Source organism: Antedon mediterranea, chromosome 8, assembly GCF_964355755.1.
Source record: "Antedon mediterranea chromosome 8, ecAntMedi1.1, whole genome shotgun sequence".
NCBI lineage: Eukaryota > Metazoa > Echinodermata > Crinoidea > Comatulida > Antedonidae > Antedon > Antedon mediterranea.
In genome coordinates, this window is record NC_092677.1 from 2889563 (window position 1) to 2910059 (window position 20497).

Below are 20497 nucleotides of genomic sequence, written 5' to 3' on the forward strand. Positions count from 1 at the left end.
AAGCGACAGTTTGGATGATCATCGCGTCGTGATTGGTTAAGCTTGGTTCCAATTTGAACGCAAGCTTAAAACTTTAAACTTGATCTTTTCAATCTTCTGTGTTGAAAATTAAATTAATTTATTAGTTTGTACTTTCACCTCTAAATCAAATCGAAGTATCACATCATACACTCTGTACTTAATGTGTACGTTTGTTGGTTGGTTTAAGAGGAAAGCTATTAATGCGATTTTTCTTTTTCTATTAACCCCTCTATTTGCATAACATTAATTGAGGGTGTTTATTATGGTTACATAAATGTCATAATAAAGAATGTAAAAAATAAACATAGTTTTCACTGATTACTGCTTTTATTTAAATAAGTATTGTAATTAAGAGTTAAAACTGTCTAACCATTTTTGATTCGGTGTCATGATCACTATAATGAGCTAGACATGTCAAAACGCCCGCTGTGTGGCAAATTAGAGAATTTCCCTCTTAAAGCTACGTTTACACTAGACAATTAAACAAATTTTGCGGCCGGCAAGTCACCGAACCAAATCAGGTTTAGTTTAAAGGTGGAATATTTCTCTTCAATCATGTTTGTATTGGTTGGTTTAGTCAACCTTCTATTGGATAAACTCGTAAGTGTGTTCAAAATCTGGGATTATGCTGGTGTTCAATTCGGCGTAATCGTTCGATTCTGGAACATATTCCATATAATCCTACAATGAGAAGAAAGAACACCAAAATACGTCATTATTACCTGATCATCTCCATTCTAAGTCCTTATAGTTTGAGTAAAGAGGGTCTTTCACACCTATTCCGGCACCGGTTACGGTCCGACGCCGGCAAATCTAATCGAACGTGAATGCTTCGTTTTCCCGACGCTCCACGCGACTATGCGCCAATCGATATGCGCGTAAAAACGCGGTTACGGTTGATTTTCCGGCAAACAATTAGTATGAAAGACCCTTTACAACAAAAAACTTACCTCAACTGTAATCTTTTTCTTTCTTTCGTTTCTTTTTTCTGAAAAAAGATAATAATTTAAAGTAACATTTAACTGACGCGTTCCATACCTTATTCGTATTCAACTAAAGGATTGAATTTAAACGAACCTTTTGAGAGACCAATGTACACACAGTGGCAAGAGGCATACACTAAAATGAGCAGAAGTAGAATGCTAGGGCAGAGAATCGTAATCAGTAAATTCGAATTGTACCATAGTGTCTGAGTTTCGTTCTCATCTCTTGAAATTTCTTCTGTATCTGTAAAAACAACATTTTATTATCATCAGGTAGGCCCTATAGTATTTTCCTTTTCGCTTCAAATTCTTGTTACATACATTGATTGAAATGCATTTATACTGATATGCACAAATCTAGAGTTACGTCACAGAACTAGGTGAAAGCGAGAATAAGATAACCACCAGTTACGCCCGTGACAGCGAGAATGAGAAAAGCCGCGTACGAAGGAGGACAATTAAGATCTTATATAAGAACTTTAATTTCTGCCTACTTGTTATTAATTCAATCCCGCGTTTCGTTATTCTCACCTTGTCTGTCTATATCAGTAGTTGTCACGTTTAGAATAGTACAGATAGAGATCTCCATGACGTCATTCTGCGTTGCCAGACAACACAATTCCGCCGCCAAACCGTAAATGTCATGTGGCTTCAAAGTTACGCTAGCATAAGTAGTAAAAAGTCCATCTGCTCCCTTCCAAAGACTTCTGGTCACACTATGACGTATTTCTACCTTGTTTAGCTGGAGCTGGACCTTGGTCAGCGGCCTGGTATCGTTAGCAAAGCACTTGAAAGTGACCACGTCTTCATCCAGAAACATTATCCTGTCATTGTTGAAGCCTTGGTCCGAATCATCTGCTGCGTAAAACATTACGTTGGTGTCCTTCAGTGGTACAAAATATTCTGAAAGAGTATAATATGGTTAAATTTGAAGTAGCTGGTTCTCGTGGGCATAACAAAACTTCAAGTTTGTAATGATAGTTACGCGTAACAAAGTGGTAACGACCCGGGTTCAATTTCCCGATAAGAACGATTCTCCAGGTCATCTCTAAATCTGCAGCTGGTTGAACAATACTAGGAAGGCGCCGCGGCATAGAATTCGGGAACTGACCACCCTACTCTACATATTGCCGAGTTTATTTACCCCCCAGAATTACGAGATTCGCCTTAAGATCAATTTAAACAGACGACGAGCGGTAAGGGTAATATATAGAATCTATGTTATTTCTTATACCATTTACATACAAAGCGCAGAGGAACGGACGGATTATCGCGGGACAAGCTCGTCTGTGTAATTGTGTAACTAATGTAGTTAGCATGAGAAAATATGAATACATTTTCGTTTACCTTCTACATGAAGATGTTTACAGATTTTTTGTTCCACCAACTGATTTTTTTGTATACGGAGATATTCATGTTTTGCCACACAGCAGACAATCTTTCTGTCGTCACCTTTAACTGATGTGTAGGCGGCTGCAACCTCAGTGCTGTAAAGACCATCGTCATCTTTCAGCACTGTTGTTGATTGCGTTTCAATAGCGTCACCGTCTATTTCTATCAAGATGTCAGCAGCTGGTCTAACTTTGTCCACCACGCATTGGAGAGAGACTTCTTCGTCTTCTACCAAAGTGAGAGTGGTATCAGTATTCCTCGGCATCTCATCTTCCTCTATGAATGACGTCAGCCGGAGATTAGACTTGGTGATTGGTACGACGTAGTCTGTAAGAAAAAAAAGGGAGGCATCATTTGGTCATTTTCAAATACTGTATGTGTAGGCCTACTATATAGTAATGTTATTGTTACATGAGAGATAACCAGTCAATTACAAGCGACAGTTTGAGCGATCATTCGCGTCGTGATTGGTCCCACTACTTACGACGTCCTTGTGTTGCGTCCAAATGAGAGCAAGGCTTTATCTGATATCAATAGTCAACTATAAATATTATAATAGGTTGTTCTCCACTCCAAAGCTACACTGATAAATACTTACCAACGACTTCTATCATCGAAGTAGCTTTCAAAGGTGAGTTCAAACCAGGATGATGTACAATACAAGTCACGTGTTTACCATGGTCAGCAATCGAAGCCGTAATGTGAATAGACGATGTGCTGTTACATAATCCATTGCCATCACATGACGGTTTAACAGACGTCGTACCATCATCTGACTGTATATCCGTCACGAATCGAAACGTAGCAATCGGCTTGGATCTCACAGCCATACAGACGATGTGTTTTGGAACATTGCTGGACACCTCAATGTAGTCACCGTCGTGGAAACCGTTTAACAAGATGGTGGTAGGAGGATCTAATAAGAAATAATCAATATTCCAGTTTATTGATTGGTATCGATCAATATCTTGATTTATCACAACAACTATAATTGACCTCACTCTCATCAATATGATCAATGTACTAGTAGTAGGCCTAACTTAACCAAATGGAACCCTACCAGCACCATGAACAATAATGAATTGATACCTACATAGTAGTTTCAGGCTCACGTCCCCGATAACTTTACTTTGTCTGAGAATGATATAGCACCGATACGTGCCTTCAACCTTCTGCGTGGCATTAGCTATCCTCAACGTTGTATTGGTACCGCTATACGCGAAGCTGTAGCCATCCGTGATGACGTCAGCGTTGTCTGCAACTATCTTTTCACCTTCAATATACCACCATCGCATCCAGTAGTTACGATTCAGACGAGTATTGAAGTTACAAGTTAACTGCGTCTGTCGGTTTACGACAGCTTGGAACACTTCACCATCGTTTACTGTCCGTTCGTTTGCTTCTGCTGTCTGGCACCGAATCAACAATATGCTTGCTTAAAAAAAAAAAAAAATTCAAGTTAATACCTTGAGGATTGGCAATCAGACGAGTGCGTACAAAACCCCTGACGTCACACTTGAGTGATTCAGGGTGCGGCGTACAAACAAAGGTGAGCGCGCGTAGGTTATGTATAGGCGCGCACAAGTATATCATAATAAATATCAATAACAGTAAACGTACCAATGAAATAAATACTAAAATAATCTAGCATCATGGAAACTGATCGATTATTACATGTTGCCTCAGCAATGTCTCAAACTCGTGTAAATAAAATTGATATTAACATTCACTTTCACTCATAGTATCGTCGTCTGACGTCACAAGTATCGATTAAAACCATTTCCTGACAATTAAAAAACTTTTTTCAGGGAATTTTTAAAGAATCGTTTTCGATTTCTGTTTAATTAATATTAATAAAAATAATATGAATTAAACACACTTAGAAAAATAAACATGTGAGAGGTATTGCTTGGTGAATTTGTACCCAGACCCTCTGGAAGGAAAGCAGAAGCCGAAAACACTTCATCACTAAACCATACAAATGTTTGAAATAATTTTCGAATAAAAATAAATAAATGTAGTGACCAAAATAATATTTTTTTTTGTGTGTGTATTTTTCGCGTTTAATTTCGCGTTTCGATTCGCGTAATTCGCTTTGTTTTCGCGTTGCTGAAATAAGAACTTAATATACTATGGTTAGTGAATGAATTGAACCACTTACCTTGTTTGTTGATCTGCTCAGCTCTGCTGCTCCACGTTTAGCTGCCTGCGCCAGTTGAACCCGGGTTAGTAGACCATGGTTTATAAGCGTGTATTTAATTATTGCCACGGCGATGGTTTATAAGCGTGTATTTAGTTATTGCCACGGCGATGGTTTATAAGCGTGTATTTAGTTATTGCTACGGCGATGGTTTATAAGCGTATGTTTAGTTATTGCCACGGCGATAGTTTATAAGCGTGTATTTAGTTATTGCTACGGCGATGGTTTATAAGCGTGTAGTTAGTTATTGCCACGGCGATGGTTTATAAGTATGCCTACAGAAGAAAAAAACATAAGTTTGATTGTAGGATACAAACAATAACCGTAATTAACGAATATCTTATTGTGCTAAATAAGTCAGATTTAAAAAAATTAAATGTCGGTAAAATTATATTTTTTCAAAATGATAACCTTTACTACTTACAATGTTATCATTTTCGAATAACCAAAAAAAAAACCAAGAAAAAATGTATATACTATACGAAAGTCGAATAACGCCAAATCATTCAATTACCGTAATAATTTCTTCTCTGACATTACTATTTTTATGTGTAGCGCCCCCTTTTATCGTAATAACGCTCTGTCTTTTTTTTCCGATACCAGTATTTTGTTGGTTTAGCGCCCTCTTTTTTGTATAACGTCACGAACTTTTTATCACAGCAGAAACATGCTAATGCTAATTACGTTACCAATTATTATTTCGAAAACTACTTGTTTTTGACGATTATTTGTTTGAGCATGGATTAGTAAACTTAAAAAATAGTACATTTATATTTTATTCAATTAATATTTTTCAGTCTTGAATGTCGTTCATTTTCTGACAACATTTATAGGTTGAGTTGAGACTATATTTTTATGTTTACTCCATATTTTTAATTAAGATGAAACTATTGTTATTTATTTACCAATTTCAAATAATCCTCCTTACGAACAATCATGGTATAACTACACTACTCCTGGTACTGAGCTATTATTGTTTTTTTTATCATGTATATAAATATATTGTATAATCCGGGTTGTAAAATAAAAACAAACAAATGAAAATGTGTGAACTATTTTAAAACGGGATAGATGATAATGATGATCCTGTCAAGTGTATAACAAAATATAAGAAAATTAATGAAAAAAGGAGTAATACAGAATTCATATATGTAAAAATGTTACTTATGAACTGTAACGACATTTACAAGTTAATTAATACTGTACTGTACTGATTTTATGTAATATGAGATAATATGAATGTGAATAAAAGTGGTGTTTGCGCCACAAAAGAGAAAAAAAAAACTACACTACTCCTAACTATTTGCTTTTAATCTTATAAATATAATTAATTATATTAATAATAATATATTTTTTCTTTTCTCAATAAAACTCTAACTAAGTACATTCTAGTACACACAAAAAATTTGATCGAAATTTTGTTCTTAAAACCTCTGTTATAAATAGTATAATTTTTTAATTGTATTGTTTTATTGTACTAAAAAAGAGAAATTATGAAAGTAATCGAATCTGTGATCAGTTTTTAAAAGAATAATTACCATAACAAAAATGCTGCTCATCGACGCGTGTCGCGTGCAGACGAACTACGCTCACCAACCAAGAGAGAGTGTACCGTACCACACATGATCGTTTCGCAAGCTTAGAAAAACACAAACCATGGCGGAAGGCCCACCTATAAAATTGGACATACAGAAGGATGGATATGCTAATTTGGATGGAATATTAGAATCATTTGGGGCACCATTAAATGAGGAACAGGCATGGGCACTTTGTTATCAATGTGCTAAATATTTACATGAAGAAAGACGGAAAAAAAGAACCCAGGCCTTCGATTTTCAGGCCATCTCGATTTACCGCGACGGGAGTATACGCATAGCAAACAAGAGACCTGTACACACTCAGAATAATGGATCATCAACCGGTTAGTATTTTCGTAAATAGTATTATTAATATTATTAATATTTTCAATGTTTTTATATCCTCATATATTCCAGTCATTTTATGTTTATAAAAGAGAGTTTTTTGGACAGGCTTCCGAATGTTGTGGTGTTGGCCGGTAATTGTGTGTATGAATTTTGCCTGCTGACTGATTGAGTTTTGGCAGGTAGTTGAAGTGAATGAGAGTCTAGCTAAAGAATATAAATAATTTTATTGTGTGTATAGCCAAATAAATATTTTTATTGTAAAAATATTTGCTTTTTTAAATAAAAAAGGAACATCTTGTTCAACTGGTGATACTGTACATGAATAAAAGAAATGTGTACTGCCTGTAGCGTTGATGTATGTGTACAGTCTAGTATGTATTCAAAAGAAACACATTTTAAATTTGTTGACATTTGCATAAATGTAATGATACCTTATTTGCATATTGACATTGTATTTACATGATGTTGCATGTGGACTTCATTTTTGACATTTCTGATAATGATATTGGGCAGTTCTAAATTTGGAATCAGTCAGTACAGTATTTAAATTACACAGTAATTACAATTTTTAACTTTTTTTAAATGTTTATTTTCATATTGACCTTTCTCATCTGGATTTAATTATTTTATTCATAAAGAATCGTCGAGTCAAACAGAAATAGAGGTAAGTCTATTTTTTCTCTATAATTTTTTTTAAACACTTTAGTTAGTATTATTATTGAAGAACTATTCAGACAAAATCCTGTTATAATTTTCACACAGTTTTGGAGAAACCTTTAAAATTGGCTCTAAATATATTTGAAATTTAGGGGTTTTCCAACAAATCCTTTACATTGTTTCCGAAAAAGAAATTGTCAGTGACGTTTGCCATTAAAATGAGATACAAGGTGTGAACTCAAGCGTTAAGAAAGAAACATCTAATAATATTCTGTTGTATCCTGTATGCTTTTTATACCAAGAATTTGTGTAAAATTTTATAACCATTATGACTCACAATTATTGTTAAAGCTTAATAAGGGTAGTTATTTATTCCTATTCAGGTTTTTTTGTTGTGCGCTGATGCGAATCCTCTCATATTTTACTCACTGTACAGAAATACAGTATTCAGAATTAATATGTGGACCGTCCCAGTGTATAATTTGTTTATAATCTAGTTTAGTGTGATGACACTAATTGGTTGTATGTTGGTTTAGACATGTCCTAATTACTGTTGTCTGATTATACTATAAGTTGTCTCGTTAATGGATGTTAATTAGCATTTAGTCGGACGGTCAATGATTTATACAGAGTGTGAATAATTAATATAAAACAAACTGAAAAGTTTATTTTTATATTATCATATCAGACTTTAAATATTAGTGAACCCTCTGGTCAGTGGTAACTAATTAAAATTGATAGATGTAAATTATTTTTTTTAACGGGGATTGTTGGTTATAATTGCTGTACTGTTTGTACAAAATTTACACCAACCAAAATGATATTACAGTACTTAATGATACTTAAGACTGTTCAATCCTACATTTCTGTTGCAAATTTTAATATAATTTGAAAAATAATCATTTGGCCTACTTACAGTACAGTATATCATACACTGTACACATACAGTACAGTAATACAGTACTGTACACATACAGTACTGTAGTATAGTATAGTATACAGTAGCACACAGCCATCCCAATATACTGTGTAAAATGTACACTAGGATTTGAAATGATAATATTGGATATCATCAAAATAAAAAGCTAACCGACAGTTTGATCTTTGAATTAACCACGATGTTTTGAGATTACCAGAGATAGTTTTTAATTTATAATTCAAAGATAGTTCATTTCTAATAAATGTCATCATTTTTATTACTGATACAACAGTACCTCCCTGTAAATACAGTACTGTACAGGTAACACAATTTTGTATTGTCATTTCTGATTTTATTAACAATGAAGGGTGGTATTTTAGTTAGTTTACCTAGAGAGTGTGGGAATGTGACGCTCTATTGAATGTGATTGTTAAGCCAGTTACGGAATGTCTGACATCAGATTATAGTTAAAAGCAGACAAAATCTTAGTCTTATTCAACGATGCCTTGATGCTAAACTTTTGCTTTGTCGAATGTCGTTACATTTGTGTGAAAAGTGGCCGATGTTTACCTGCAAATGTGTTAGGGGTCAACTCCGGCCTTTAAAGCCCCACTGAATCCAGACAGTCAGGGTCCATTAAAATCTTGTTAAGGAATGATTAAGGAGTCATCTAGGGGGAAGTCCCCTGTAAGTTAAAGTTTCGTTAATTGTTTGTTTGTTTTATCTTTATACTGGGTGACCTCTTCAGTCAAAGACTGATCTCCCAGAGGGCCCAGTTGGTGATCAGTGGCTGTGATGTACTAATACACCGGGGTAACCCCCTACTCGTCTCGAAAGATGTACTAGGTTCTTTAAAGTGCACACGAGCAAGTTGTGTACACTGGACCTACGGTTTATAGTCCTTATCCGAGAAGACTCGTTCTACCACCAGAACCATGGAGTGAGTGAGCCTCGAACCCCTGCCGATGTTATGGCTACAGTACGTGATTACGGTTCCACTGTCTTAACCGCTCGGCCACTCACTCACCCTTAGTGATTCCAATTAATTTCGTGGACAAGTATCGTTGACATAGTAGAAACTGTATGAAAACATACAATAGTACATTGTGGTTTTTTGTACAATGTAGAATTATCATATTGCAGAGTTAAGCTCTGTCCACACTATTAAACTTTATGTGAAAAAAATGTGATATATATGGACATGATGATGTCATACAGTAACACTACCATATTTGGGAACATCACACTGTTTTGTCAAACTAGTTTGATAGTGTAGACAGACCTTTATTATACACAAAAATAAAACTCTACTGTAGGGTTTCCCCCTGTGGTTTAGCCTTTTTTGTATAGCCTCTCCTATCAATGTATGGTAATAAGTACTATAGTACTCCACATTTTTTTCTGATACATTTTGCAACACCGAGAAAGAACAATTGGGATTGTGAAAGAAAGTGATACAGCTGAACACAATACCTGATTGGTTAACACAGCCTAGCTTTGTGACATCTACGCCGCAAACCCTTTGATATTTTTCGGCATGACTTATGCGTTAACTATAGTTTAATGTACAAAGTAAACAAGGCAGCGATGCATGCACAATGGGTTGGGTGTTTGTGTGAAGTGCCCGCTTCAATTAACAGTAATATGATTTTTTAATAAGGTCAAGTTCATTTGGAATCTGAATATTGGGTCATTTTGGTTATTAAATACCACTTAATTACTGTAAAAAGTTTTTTTGTGGTTGATGATCTTTTATTTCTGCACAAGAGTTCATTGCACTGTGTTGACACCATGAATTAAAATTATTGTATTAATTATTAACTGCTGTTTCTGATAGTTAATGAAATTTGTTTCATGAGAAAGTGGGAAGACTACCCCAAAAATCACAATCCAAATGGGTTAGGAGTTGTGTACAAAATACAGTAGAGAGACATGAGCAGATTCAAGGGTAGGTAAGCCGACTTGGGTCCACCTAAATTCCACCTTGATAAACCGACAATAGGTCAATGTCATTCTCTCCAGAGGAGGGCTTACTCTACTGTACCTACAAAAAATAAAAGTTCCTACTGTAGAACACCTCTGTACCATAATGAACTAGTCCGCAACCACGCCCCATGTGGGAACGTACTGTACCACCATCATCATTTTGCCTTCTTGACTGCGGAGACAGATAAATTTATTTATTTTTTGTAGATGTAGCGCGTTTAAACTCTATAGTATTGTGACTGTAGATATTGGATATCCTGTATTAATTACAGCACTGTGTAAAGTGTGTATTCTTAAACCAACCATTTGCAAAACAAGTGGTTTTAATTAGAAAGAGAAATGTACAATGAATGAATTATGATTCATAAAACAAGCATTGGTATATTAATATGACTAATATTATTAAATAATGATTAATTATGATGGAGAAGAAGGTTAAGGCTTATATTGCTATTGGAGAATACAGATCACATCGTACAATCTAATCCTGGCTTTCCACTTTAAAATCTGAACAACGATGCCACATGTTATTAGCATAGTCAAATCAATCTGCAGTTTAATGGTTAAAATACATCTTAATATTACATGTCATGTAATGATAGTTTTTATTTAGATAAAATCGTAACACTATAGTAATTTGTGGACAATAATTACTGTACCAATTAAAATTATTTTATGCTTCAAAATTCTATAAATCAATTTATTTAAAAAATATTTAAAAAAAAATAAAAAGAAACAGTTCATTTAAATATTGTAACACTTAAAATATGAGTATTCATGTGCAGTGAACCGTGTAACAAACTTGTTGACCCATAACAATTGACCTCATTTTTTAGTCCATAATTTGATTTTGACATTTTTTGCAATGTAAAATAGAGCCAGATGTTGGGAAATGGCTCAAGTAGAAAAATCTGATGAGTAAAATAAAACCACATGAAATGAAGAAAATAGTTTCTTTTTAATTTGAATATTTTGAAATTTGTTTTAATAATAATAATATATACAATTTCTGGAATTTAATAATTTCTGTATTAAATATTGACCATAAAATAAACCACATTGAATGAACAAAATAATTTCTTATTAATTTGTAATATTTGTTTAAATTGAATTCACAATTTCAGGAATTTGAATAATTAATTTAGTTTAACTTACTGTTGATCAAAATATTTTTAACCGAGTTAACAAATCAAGATAGGCTTGATCAATAGATCAATAGACGGTATTATCGTAACAGTCGATGAGAATTCTTTAAAAAACCTGCTTTAGGAAGTAAAGGGATTTAACGATGAATAAACAGACCAACTGAGAACAGATTACTGTAGATTTCAACACAAAAACGCCATTGAACTGCTCAACTTATATACGATATGCCCCAGGGAAATAGTTAATACTTTACTTGTACCACAGAATAGTATGGTGTTGTGTTTTTCTGTATATTATTCTAACGTTAGAATTAAACCGGTAATATGTTGGGTAATAGTACACAATGAAGACAAGTCAAAAAGGAAATGATTGTTTATCGTTTACTTTTATAACATTCTACAGATTCATTGAAAAATTCCCTTGCCTTTACCATGTGAAAAGGACAGTTGAAACATCTAATCCTTTTGTCAGATTTTTCTCATACTATTTTGTTTACTTGTCATTACAAAACAAAAACAAAGTATTAACTGTACTGTATTTGTTGCGTAATTTTTTTTTTGGAAAATATAAATTCCTTGAAGAACTCTATCGTATATTTTTTGGGGTATTGCTAAACACCGCAAACCCCGCAAACCCCCGCAAACCTCCAAAAAAACATAGCAAACCCCATCGAACCAACATAAAAGTGATTGAATCATGTAGTGTACAACCTACTGGGTATATCAATGTAAAAAAAAAATTAAATTTCTACTGTTAACAACTTATTTTTGGGGTAAAACATCATTTTTTGGTCAAAAATGATTGCTAAACCCCGCAAACCTCCAAAAAAATATAGCAAACCCCACCGAACCAACATAAAAGTGATTGAATCATGTAGTGTACAACCCACTGGGTATATCCATGTAAAAAAAATATTAAATTTCTACTGTTAACTATTTATTTTTGGGGTAAAACATCATTTTTTGGTCAAAAATGATTGCTAATTTTTAACCAAAAAATGATGTTTTATCCGCAAAAAAGTAGTTAACAGTAGAAATTTAATATTTATATACCCAGTGGGTCGTACACTACATTATTCAATCACTTTAATGTTGGTTCGGTGGGGTTTGCTATGGTTTTTTGGAGGTTTGCGGGGTTTACTGTAACAATCATTTTTGACCAAAAAATGATGTTTTACCCCAAAAATAAGTTGTTAACAGTAGAAATTTAATTTTTTTTTTACATGGATATACCCAGTGGGTTGTACACTACATGATTCAATCACTTTTATATTGGTTCGGTGGGGTTTGCTATGTTTTTTTGGAGGTTTGCGGGGGTTTGCGGGGTTTGCGGTGTTTAGCAATACCCTATTTTTTGTAGCCGTGTGTTTATCAATTCATATTGTACATTTTGTCCTGTGAACATTAACCAAATGCTACACAGTAATATAACACCTTATTATATCAAATGGTTAGCCAAATGCAATGCAATACAAAACTATGATTACCTAAATCCAAATTCAGATCAGAAGGAGAACTAATCAAAACAGACTGCTTACACTACAGTACAATTTATTTCTTTTTTTATCAGGTGGTAAACGCATTAGGACTAACAGTTTATCAAGCATTGGATTACGGATGTGCAGAGGACGAGGAAAGGGAACTGAGCGGTCCACTCGAATCGCTTATAGATCACATGACCAATGCAGCCGAGGATGACAACACGGACGAGGGCATCGATGATAGTCATGATTTCGACGAGAAATTAGATAGTTATGAATTTGCGTGCGGTGGCGGCGCCAGCGGTGAAGGAAGCAAAGTACCGTCATTGCTGTATGTTTTAAGGGTAAGTGTGTTTTAAGTACAATAATTACAGCAAATGGATGATGATAAAGATTACTGTGCTTCATACTGTATGAGTCTACTGTACTAGTGTATGGCACCATGTTTCATGCCTTGTTCACATAAAAGGCTGTCCAAAGCTCTGTTTACACTATCAAACTAGTTTGACAAAACAGTGTGATGTACCAAAATATGGTGGTGATATGCCCAAATATGGTAGTGGTATGACATCATCATGTCCATACAGTATATATTTTTCACATTTTGTGTCACATAAAGTTTGATAGTGTAGACAGAGTTTTAAGGGCCTATATCTAATGATCAAGCAAATATGGATTTCAATACTTTACAGTGTTTTTAAAGGTATTTTCTTGCAGAAAACAAGTTCATAATCACATAAATAAATCACATAAATTTGGCTTTAAAAACCCCAATTTTGATTGTCAAATACCGTTTTTAAAGAAGTTTTTGAGGAACAATTTTTAGCTGCGATATTTTAAAAAAAAACAACTTATTTTGAAGGAAACCATTTTTTGGGATTTTTCACTATATTATTTTCAGTATCTCCTTGTAGTATATTATTTTCAGTATCTCCTGGTACCCTGGTAGTATATTGTTTTCTTCAGTATCTGGTGTTGTATAGTAATAGTATTAATCCAATTGGCTCAGGGTCAAGTACTGTCATAGTGAGAATCAATATCTTGTTAACATCAAGGTTAATTAATTATTCACATCAATCTAATCTATAGAATTACAATAATTGTTATTGTAGCAACATTTCAAAGAACAATACATTAATTGTAAGCACATTTTTAATTTCATCAACCATAAATCATTTAATCTCCTTGATTTAAAAAAAAAAGTATCTTTCTTTTTTGTTCATTACTTATTTGTTTTCTTTCCTTGGTTGTCTAGTTTATTCACTTTCTTGGCCATTTACATATTGTCAGTTTTTAATGCAGAGCTCAAATAAACTCTAATTCTGAGTGTTTACCATCCTTTTCTTTAATCTTAATTCAAACTTTTAGTATTAGTAATAATTAAAAAAAGCATTTTTTTTTCCAACTACGTGGGAATACTGTAGTACGTTATTGTATCAGACTTTATACTGTAGCCTTATATTATGAGTTGACCAACGACAAGCGACGGTCAAATAAATCCATTGCTTGTGATTGGTCAAATCTCTTATGTTATGTTGCATCTCTAGTGGGAACCAAGCATTAGTACACAGTAGTACTCAAAATTTGATTACTGACTTTCGGCATACAATTATGACTTCTCTCTAAGGTAATACAGAGAATTAAGTTAAATATTGGATTTCTAATACTTCCTTTATGGTGTAACACTTCAATAAACGCTGGATTAGAAACTACTGGCAAGCAAGTAGACTTTGTATTAACGCCCTTAATGGTATAACACTTGAAGACATTCGGCATTAGAAACTGCTGACAAACTGTACAAAGCAGTGTTAAATATTGAACGTTATTGCTTGATCCATTCTTCCTATTGCAATGCATTAACACCATTGCTATTAATAGATATCTATTGGTTTTGGTGTACTCAACGAAAACTAATTTGAATTGCTGTATACAGTACTATAGACTATAGTATTAGTATAATACAGTTGTCAATACTGTACTGGCAAATCTCAAATTCTACAGACTAGTACAGACAATAGTGTCCACTAAAATGTTTTTTTTTTCTTGGATTGTCCGAGTGACGAATGAATGTTGTTTCATTGTACAGTTAGTATGCACACTTAAAGTACCTTAAAATATTCTGGGAAGATTTCTAGGTTTTAAGAGAATCTGCTATTTTGGGATAGTGCTAATTGAGCGAGTTGGATGATGGTAAAAATAAAAATAAATAATAGGTAACCAGTAATTAGGGCTAATACTGTACTTTTGTACACTACTGTACATCAGCTCTCTATATGGTTGGATACTGTGACCCTCAGAGTCGGAATCAAACAACATGTTTAAATTAATAAACATTTTTTAGTAATAAACATTTTTTATTTATAAATTTTTATGTTCAAAAGAATAGATAATTTTCACTGTTCATAATGTGTTTGTGTAGCTATTAAGTGTCTCTGTCTCGTGCCCTTAGGTCTCTTTCGGTGGCTATAATGTGATAAAATGACAATAAATCCTCATGAAATGTGCTTAGAAACAATGCTTAAAATACCAACTAAACTCGATAAAACCGTCTGTCTGCTGTGCACACTAATAAAATTATAATGCTTTTGAAGCTAAGAGAAGAACGTAGCATTATAAAAAATGGATAAAAAAAAATTACTCATTTTATGACTTTTATTTTGTATACTCACTGTTAGGAAAATCCTGTCAATAAGCTTTGCGTTTATTTGAAAATGTCTAAAAAATTAAATCTACCTTATTTCCCAGCCAATATTAATTTTTTTTACTGTTTTAGGATGTCTTGCTATAGATACAGTACGATTTTAATTTTTCAATTTCTTGTGTCACATTGCATGGTACCTACTGTACTGTACACTGTACACAAAGTGGATTAACAATAATAGTAATAATATTGACATCCCCAATTGTATCTATCATCAACAGTGCCAGTAGCCTTACAGTTCAGAGTAGATAGCTCTTGTCGAAATGGAATCATCAAGATTGAGCTTAATATATGCGCATATTACCCGTAGCTGGATTTATACTATTAGCCTGAAGAAACGCTGGGTACAGTAAATTTAGACATTCTCCCGGTACACTCACTGTGCTGTAATGTAATTCAATTTGAATTTCCATAAAATGGATGGCACGACAGCATAATGCGTTTTAAAAATCTTTTTTTTGGTGTAAATTTCCATTCCGTTCAGTTACTGTACTGTATTTTTATTGTGATTCTGTAGCTTAAGCCCAACCTAGTTTGACAACCAATATGGTAGTGATATGCTTAAATATGGTAGTGATATGATGACATCATGTCCATATGGGAACATCACATTTTTTTGTCACATTAAAAGTTTGATAGTGTAGAACTTTAAATTGCTGAGAATTTGAAATTCTATAATTATTGGATCTTTTGCATCGACGTCCATAAAATGCATTCGTATACGGAGTGATAGTATTTCATGCATGTATGCTAATTATGACAAACCCGTCATCTTTATTGATTCAAATTCCTTCCTAGATTCGTGATCTGTGCCAGCGGAATACATTTGTTATATCAATGAATTCATATAATTATAGAAGCATTTATGAATTCATAAAACGATTTATGGATTTGAACGAAAAATATGAATATTACGGTATGAGCTGCAGAACAAATGTTTAAATCAGAATTATTTTCGTTGCACCATTAAGGACGTTTAGACACGATCACTAAGAAATATAAACACAGTTTCAATAGCTACGAAATAACTATACTAATTGTTCCCTTAGATGTTTAGAAAATCATTTTCTTTTGGGGATATCTCACAGCAGCATTCATGTATTATGAAATTGTGTAATAAGTTTGACTTATTGCGTACAGTAATCGCAGGAAGTCAATTATTTTTAAATACAATTATATAAGCATGGACCTACAGTGTGATTAGTGTTGTAATCAATGCATCACAATAGGATAGGAAAGCATGGACCTACAGTGTGATTAGTGTTGTAATCAATGCATCACAATAGGATAGGAAATGAACAAAACAATAGAACCAAATAGAATCTTCATATTGTAAGGCAAGATATAAGATAGCCTGTTATGTTCTATTGTTTTACACCAACTGCCATTGTTTGATAAGTACTGTTAGTTACACTTATTATGCAAGATTTAAAGTGACTAGATAGAAAAGGTATACAGTGAACACTCCCTTGGGCTGGCGCAATATGTTTTCTGGTAATTATTCAGAATGTGTTTTAATAAAGAATTTTGGACTTTGTGGTCCTAAAAAAAAGTGTCTTCTTTTTTAAGACATACAGTACATTTTATTTCGTCCTGAAGGTGTATGCTAAATAGGAGTTCTACTGTTCTATGAAATTATCATGACTACTGTATGTATAAAAACATTACGCGGAAATATTTTAAACTTTTCACCTGAAAAATTACCTTATTTCACCAGCCTTGTTTTCATCTTCCCTTTTATGTTAATTGTTGTAGATTGGTTTTATAGGTTTCCAAGGGATTTCCATAGTTCAATTCTTCTATGTGATCTCTTAATGCTAAGCTGGTCTACTTTCATCCATAAAGAAAGTTTGCATACCATATTTCATAAGGGTAAATATCTATGCTCTGAGGACGTCAATTAAAAAGGTTCAAATAAATTACACTAGAGATGAACAATATACATCCAGGCTATTGATTTTTCGGTGCGCAGCACACAGGAAATAAGATGAACAAAGCGCTTGTTGCTTTAGGCGTTTAGCTCATAAAACATTCTAAATTTGTCTGTCAAATTTTGCAATACAGTTGAATAAAGAGTTGTATTAATCTTTCGGTTTAAGGCTGTCACCGGTGTCAGTTAGACCACAGAGGTACTTATTTTTCTCCCATGGTACTGGTCATGTTGTCTTTTATCTGGAAAAAAAGGCCATTGTTGTACTGTTCCTCTATTGGGAGTAGTGATGTACAGTACACATCAGTGTATTGTACCTGCATTTTTCATTTTGTTCATGGTCAAACACAGTAAAATATAGTACAACACAAGTAAATTATTTACTGTGCGTCACTTTGTATTCAGCCTTTTCTCTGTTATTGTGAACGCAAGGAATAGAAATTGTGTAGCTTAGTACAGTACGTTGACATTTGATGTCGATTGGTCCAATATCTCGGGTACCGCAAACAATTTCGTCTTTTTGCACTAGTTTGTAAAAATGTTCTTTTTTGCACTGACATACTGTATGTAGGCATCACTGTACAGTGGGCATCACTGTACAGTGGGCATCACTGTACAGTGGGCATCACTGTACAGTGGGCATCACTGTACAGTGGGCATCACTGTACAGTGGGCATCACTGTACAGTGGGCATCACTGTACAGTGGGCATCACTGTACAGTGGGCATCACTGTACAGTGGGCATCACTGTACAGTGGGCATCACTGTACAGTGGGCATCACTGTACAGTGGGCATCACTGTACAGTGGGCATCACTGTACAGTGGGCATCACTGTACAGTGGGCATCACTGTACAGTGGGCATCACTGTACAGTGGGCATCACTGTACAGTGGGCATCACTGTACAGTGGGCATCACTGTACAGTGGGCATCACTGTACAGTGGGCATCACTGTACAGTGGGCATCACTGTACAGTGGGCATCACTGTACAGTGGGCATCACTGTACAGTGGGCATCACTGTACAGTGGGCATCACTGTACAGTGGGCATCACTGTACAGTGGGCATCACTGTACAGTGGGCATCACTGTACAGTGGGCATCACTGTACAGTGGGCATCACTGTACAGTGGGCATCACTGTACAGTGGGCATCACTGTACAGTGGGCATCACTGTACAGTGGGCATCACTGTACAGTGGGCATCACTGTACAGTGGGCATCACTGTACAGTGGGCATCACTGTACAGTGGGCATCACTGTACAGTGGGCATCACTGTACAGTGGGCATCACTGTACAGTGGGCATCACTGTACAGTGGGCATCACTGTACAGTGGGCATCACTGTACAGTGGGCATCACTGTACAGTGGGCATCACTGTACAGTGGGCATCACTGTACAGTGGGCATCACTGTACAGTGGGCATCACTGTACAGTGGGCATCACTGTACAGTGGGCATCACTGTACAGTGGGCATCACTGTACAGTGGGCATCACTGTACAGTGGGCATCACTGTACAGTGGGCATCACTGTACAGTGGGCATCACTGTACAGTGGGCATCACTGTACAGTGGGCATCACTGTACAGTGGGCATCACTGTACAGTGGGCATCACTGTACAGTGGGCATCACTGTACAGTGGGCATCACTGTACAGTGGGCATCACTGTACAGTGGGCATCACTGTACAGTGGGCATCACTGTACAGTGGGCATCACTGTACAGTGGGCATCACTGTACAGTGGGCATCACTGTACAGTGGGCATCACTGTACAGTGGGCATCACTGTACAGTGGGCATCACTGTACAGTGGGCATCACTGTACAGTGGGCATCACTGTACAGTGGGCATCACTGTACAGTGGGCATCACTGTACAGTGGGCATCACTGTACAGTGGGCATCACTGTACAGTGGGCATCACTGTACAGTGGGCATCACTGTACAGTGGGCATCACTGTACAGTGGGCATCACTGTACAGTGGGCATCACTGTACAGTGGGCATCACTGTACAGTGGGCATCACTGTACAGTGGGCATCACTGTACAGTGGGCATCACTGTACAGTGGGCATCACTGTACAGTGGGCATCACTGTACAGTGGGCATCACTGTACAGTGGGCATCACTGTACAGTGGGCATCACTGTACAGTGGGCATCTCTGTACAGTGGGCATCTCTGTACAGTGGGCATCTCTGTACAGTGGGCATCACTGTACAGTGGGCATCACTGTACAGTGGGCATCACTGTACAGTGGGCATCACTGTACAGTGGGCATCACTGTACAGTGGGCATCACTGTACAGTGGGCATCACTGTACAGTGGGCATCACTGTACAGTGGGCATCACTGTACAGTGGGCATCACTGTACAGTGGGCATCACTGTACAGTGGGCATCACTGTACAGTGGGCATCACTGTACAGTGGGCATCACTGTACAGTGGGCATCACTGTACAGTGGGCATCACTGTACAGTGGGCATCACTGTACAGTGGGCATCACTGTACAGTGGGCATCACTGTACAGTGGGCATCACTGTACAGTGGGCATCACTGTACAGTGGGCATCACTGTACAGTGGGCATCACTGTACAGTGGGCATCACTGTACAGTGGGCATCACTGTACAGTGGGCATCACTGTACAGTGGGCATCACTGTACAGTGGGCATCACTGTACAGTGGGCATCACTGTACAGTGGGCATCACTGTACAGTGGGCATCACTGTACAGTGGGCATCACTGTACAGTGGGCATCACTGTACAGTGGGCATCACTGTACAGTGGGCATCACTGTACAGTGGGCATCACTGTACAGTGGGCATCACTGTACAGTGGGCATCACTGTACAGTGGGCATCACTGTACAGTGGGCATCACTGTACAGTGGGCATCACTGTACAGTGGGCATCACTGTACAGTGGGCATCACTGTACAGTGGGCATCACTGTACAGTGGGCATCACTGTACAGTGGGCATCACTGTACAGTGGGCATCACTGTACAGTGGGCATCACTGTACAGTGGGCATCACTGTACAGTGGGCATCACTGTACAGTGGGCATCACTGTACAGTGGGCATCACTGTACAGTGGGCATCACTGTACAGTGGGCATCACTGTACAGTGGGCATCACTGTACAGTGGGCATCACTGTACAGTGGGC

At 36.1% G+C, this 20497-nt stretch overlaps 2 protein-coding genes across 3 annotated transcripts in view; one reads left to right on the top strand and one right to left on the bottom strand.

The window, feature by feature from the left end:
- Positions 1-27: 27 nt before the first annotated feature.
- On the bottom strand, positions 28-4086 carry LOC140056546 (uncharacterized). The gene is made up of 8 exons (XM_072101950.1): positions 4017-4086; positions 3490-3831; positions 2995-3312; positions 2352-2723; positions 1536-1907; positions 1099-1248; positions 972-1009; positions 28-702 (listed from the first exon to the last, which is right to left on the bottom strand). The coding sequence occupies exons 1-8, from the start codon at positions 4048-4050 to the stop codon at positions 607-609; spliced, it is 1722 nt and encodes a 573-aa protein (XP_071958051.1). The 5' UTR covers positions 4051-4086; the 3' UTR covers positions 28-606.
- Positions 4087-6219: 2133 nt separating this feature from the next.
- Positions 6220-20497, top strand: part of LOC140057486 (protein spire homolog 1-like) — a 52674-nt gene continuing 38396 nt past the window's right edge. For both annotated transcript variants that reach the window (XM_072103158.1, XM_072103159.1), the window contains exons 1-3: positions 6220-6517; positions 7160-7185; positions 12799-13053. In XM_072103158.1, coding sequence (XP_071959259.1) covers positions 6253-6517; positions 7160-7185; positions 12799-13053 — 546 coding nt within the window. In that variant the 5' untranslated portion in view covers positions 6220-6252. The remainder of the gene's footprint in view (positions 6518-7159; positions 7186-12798; positions 13054-20497) is intronic.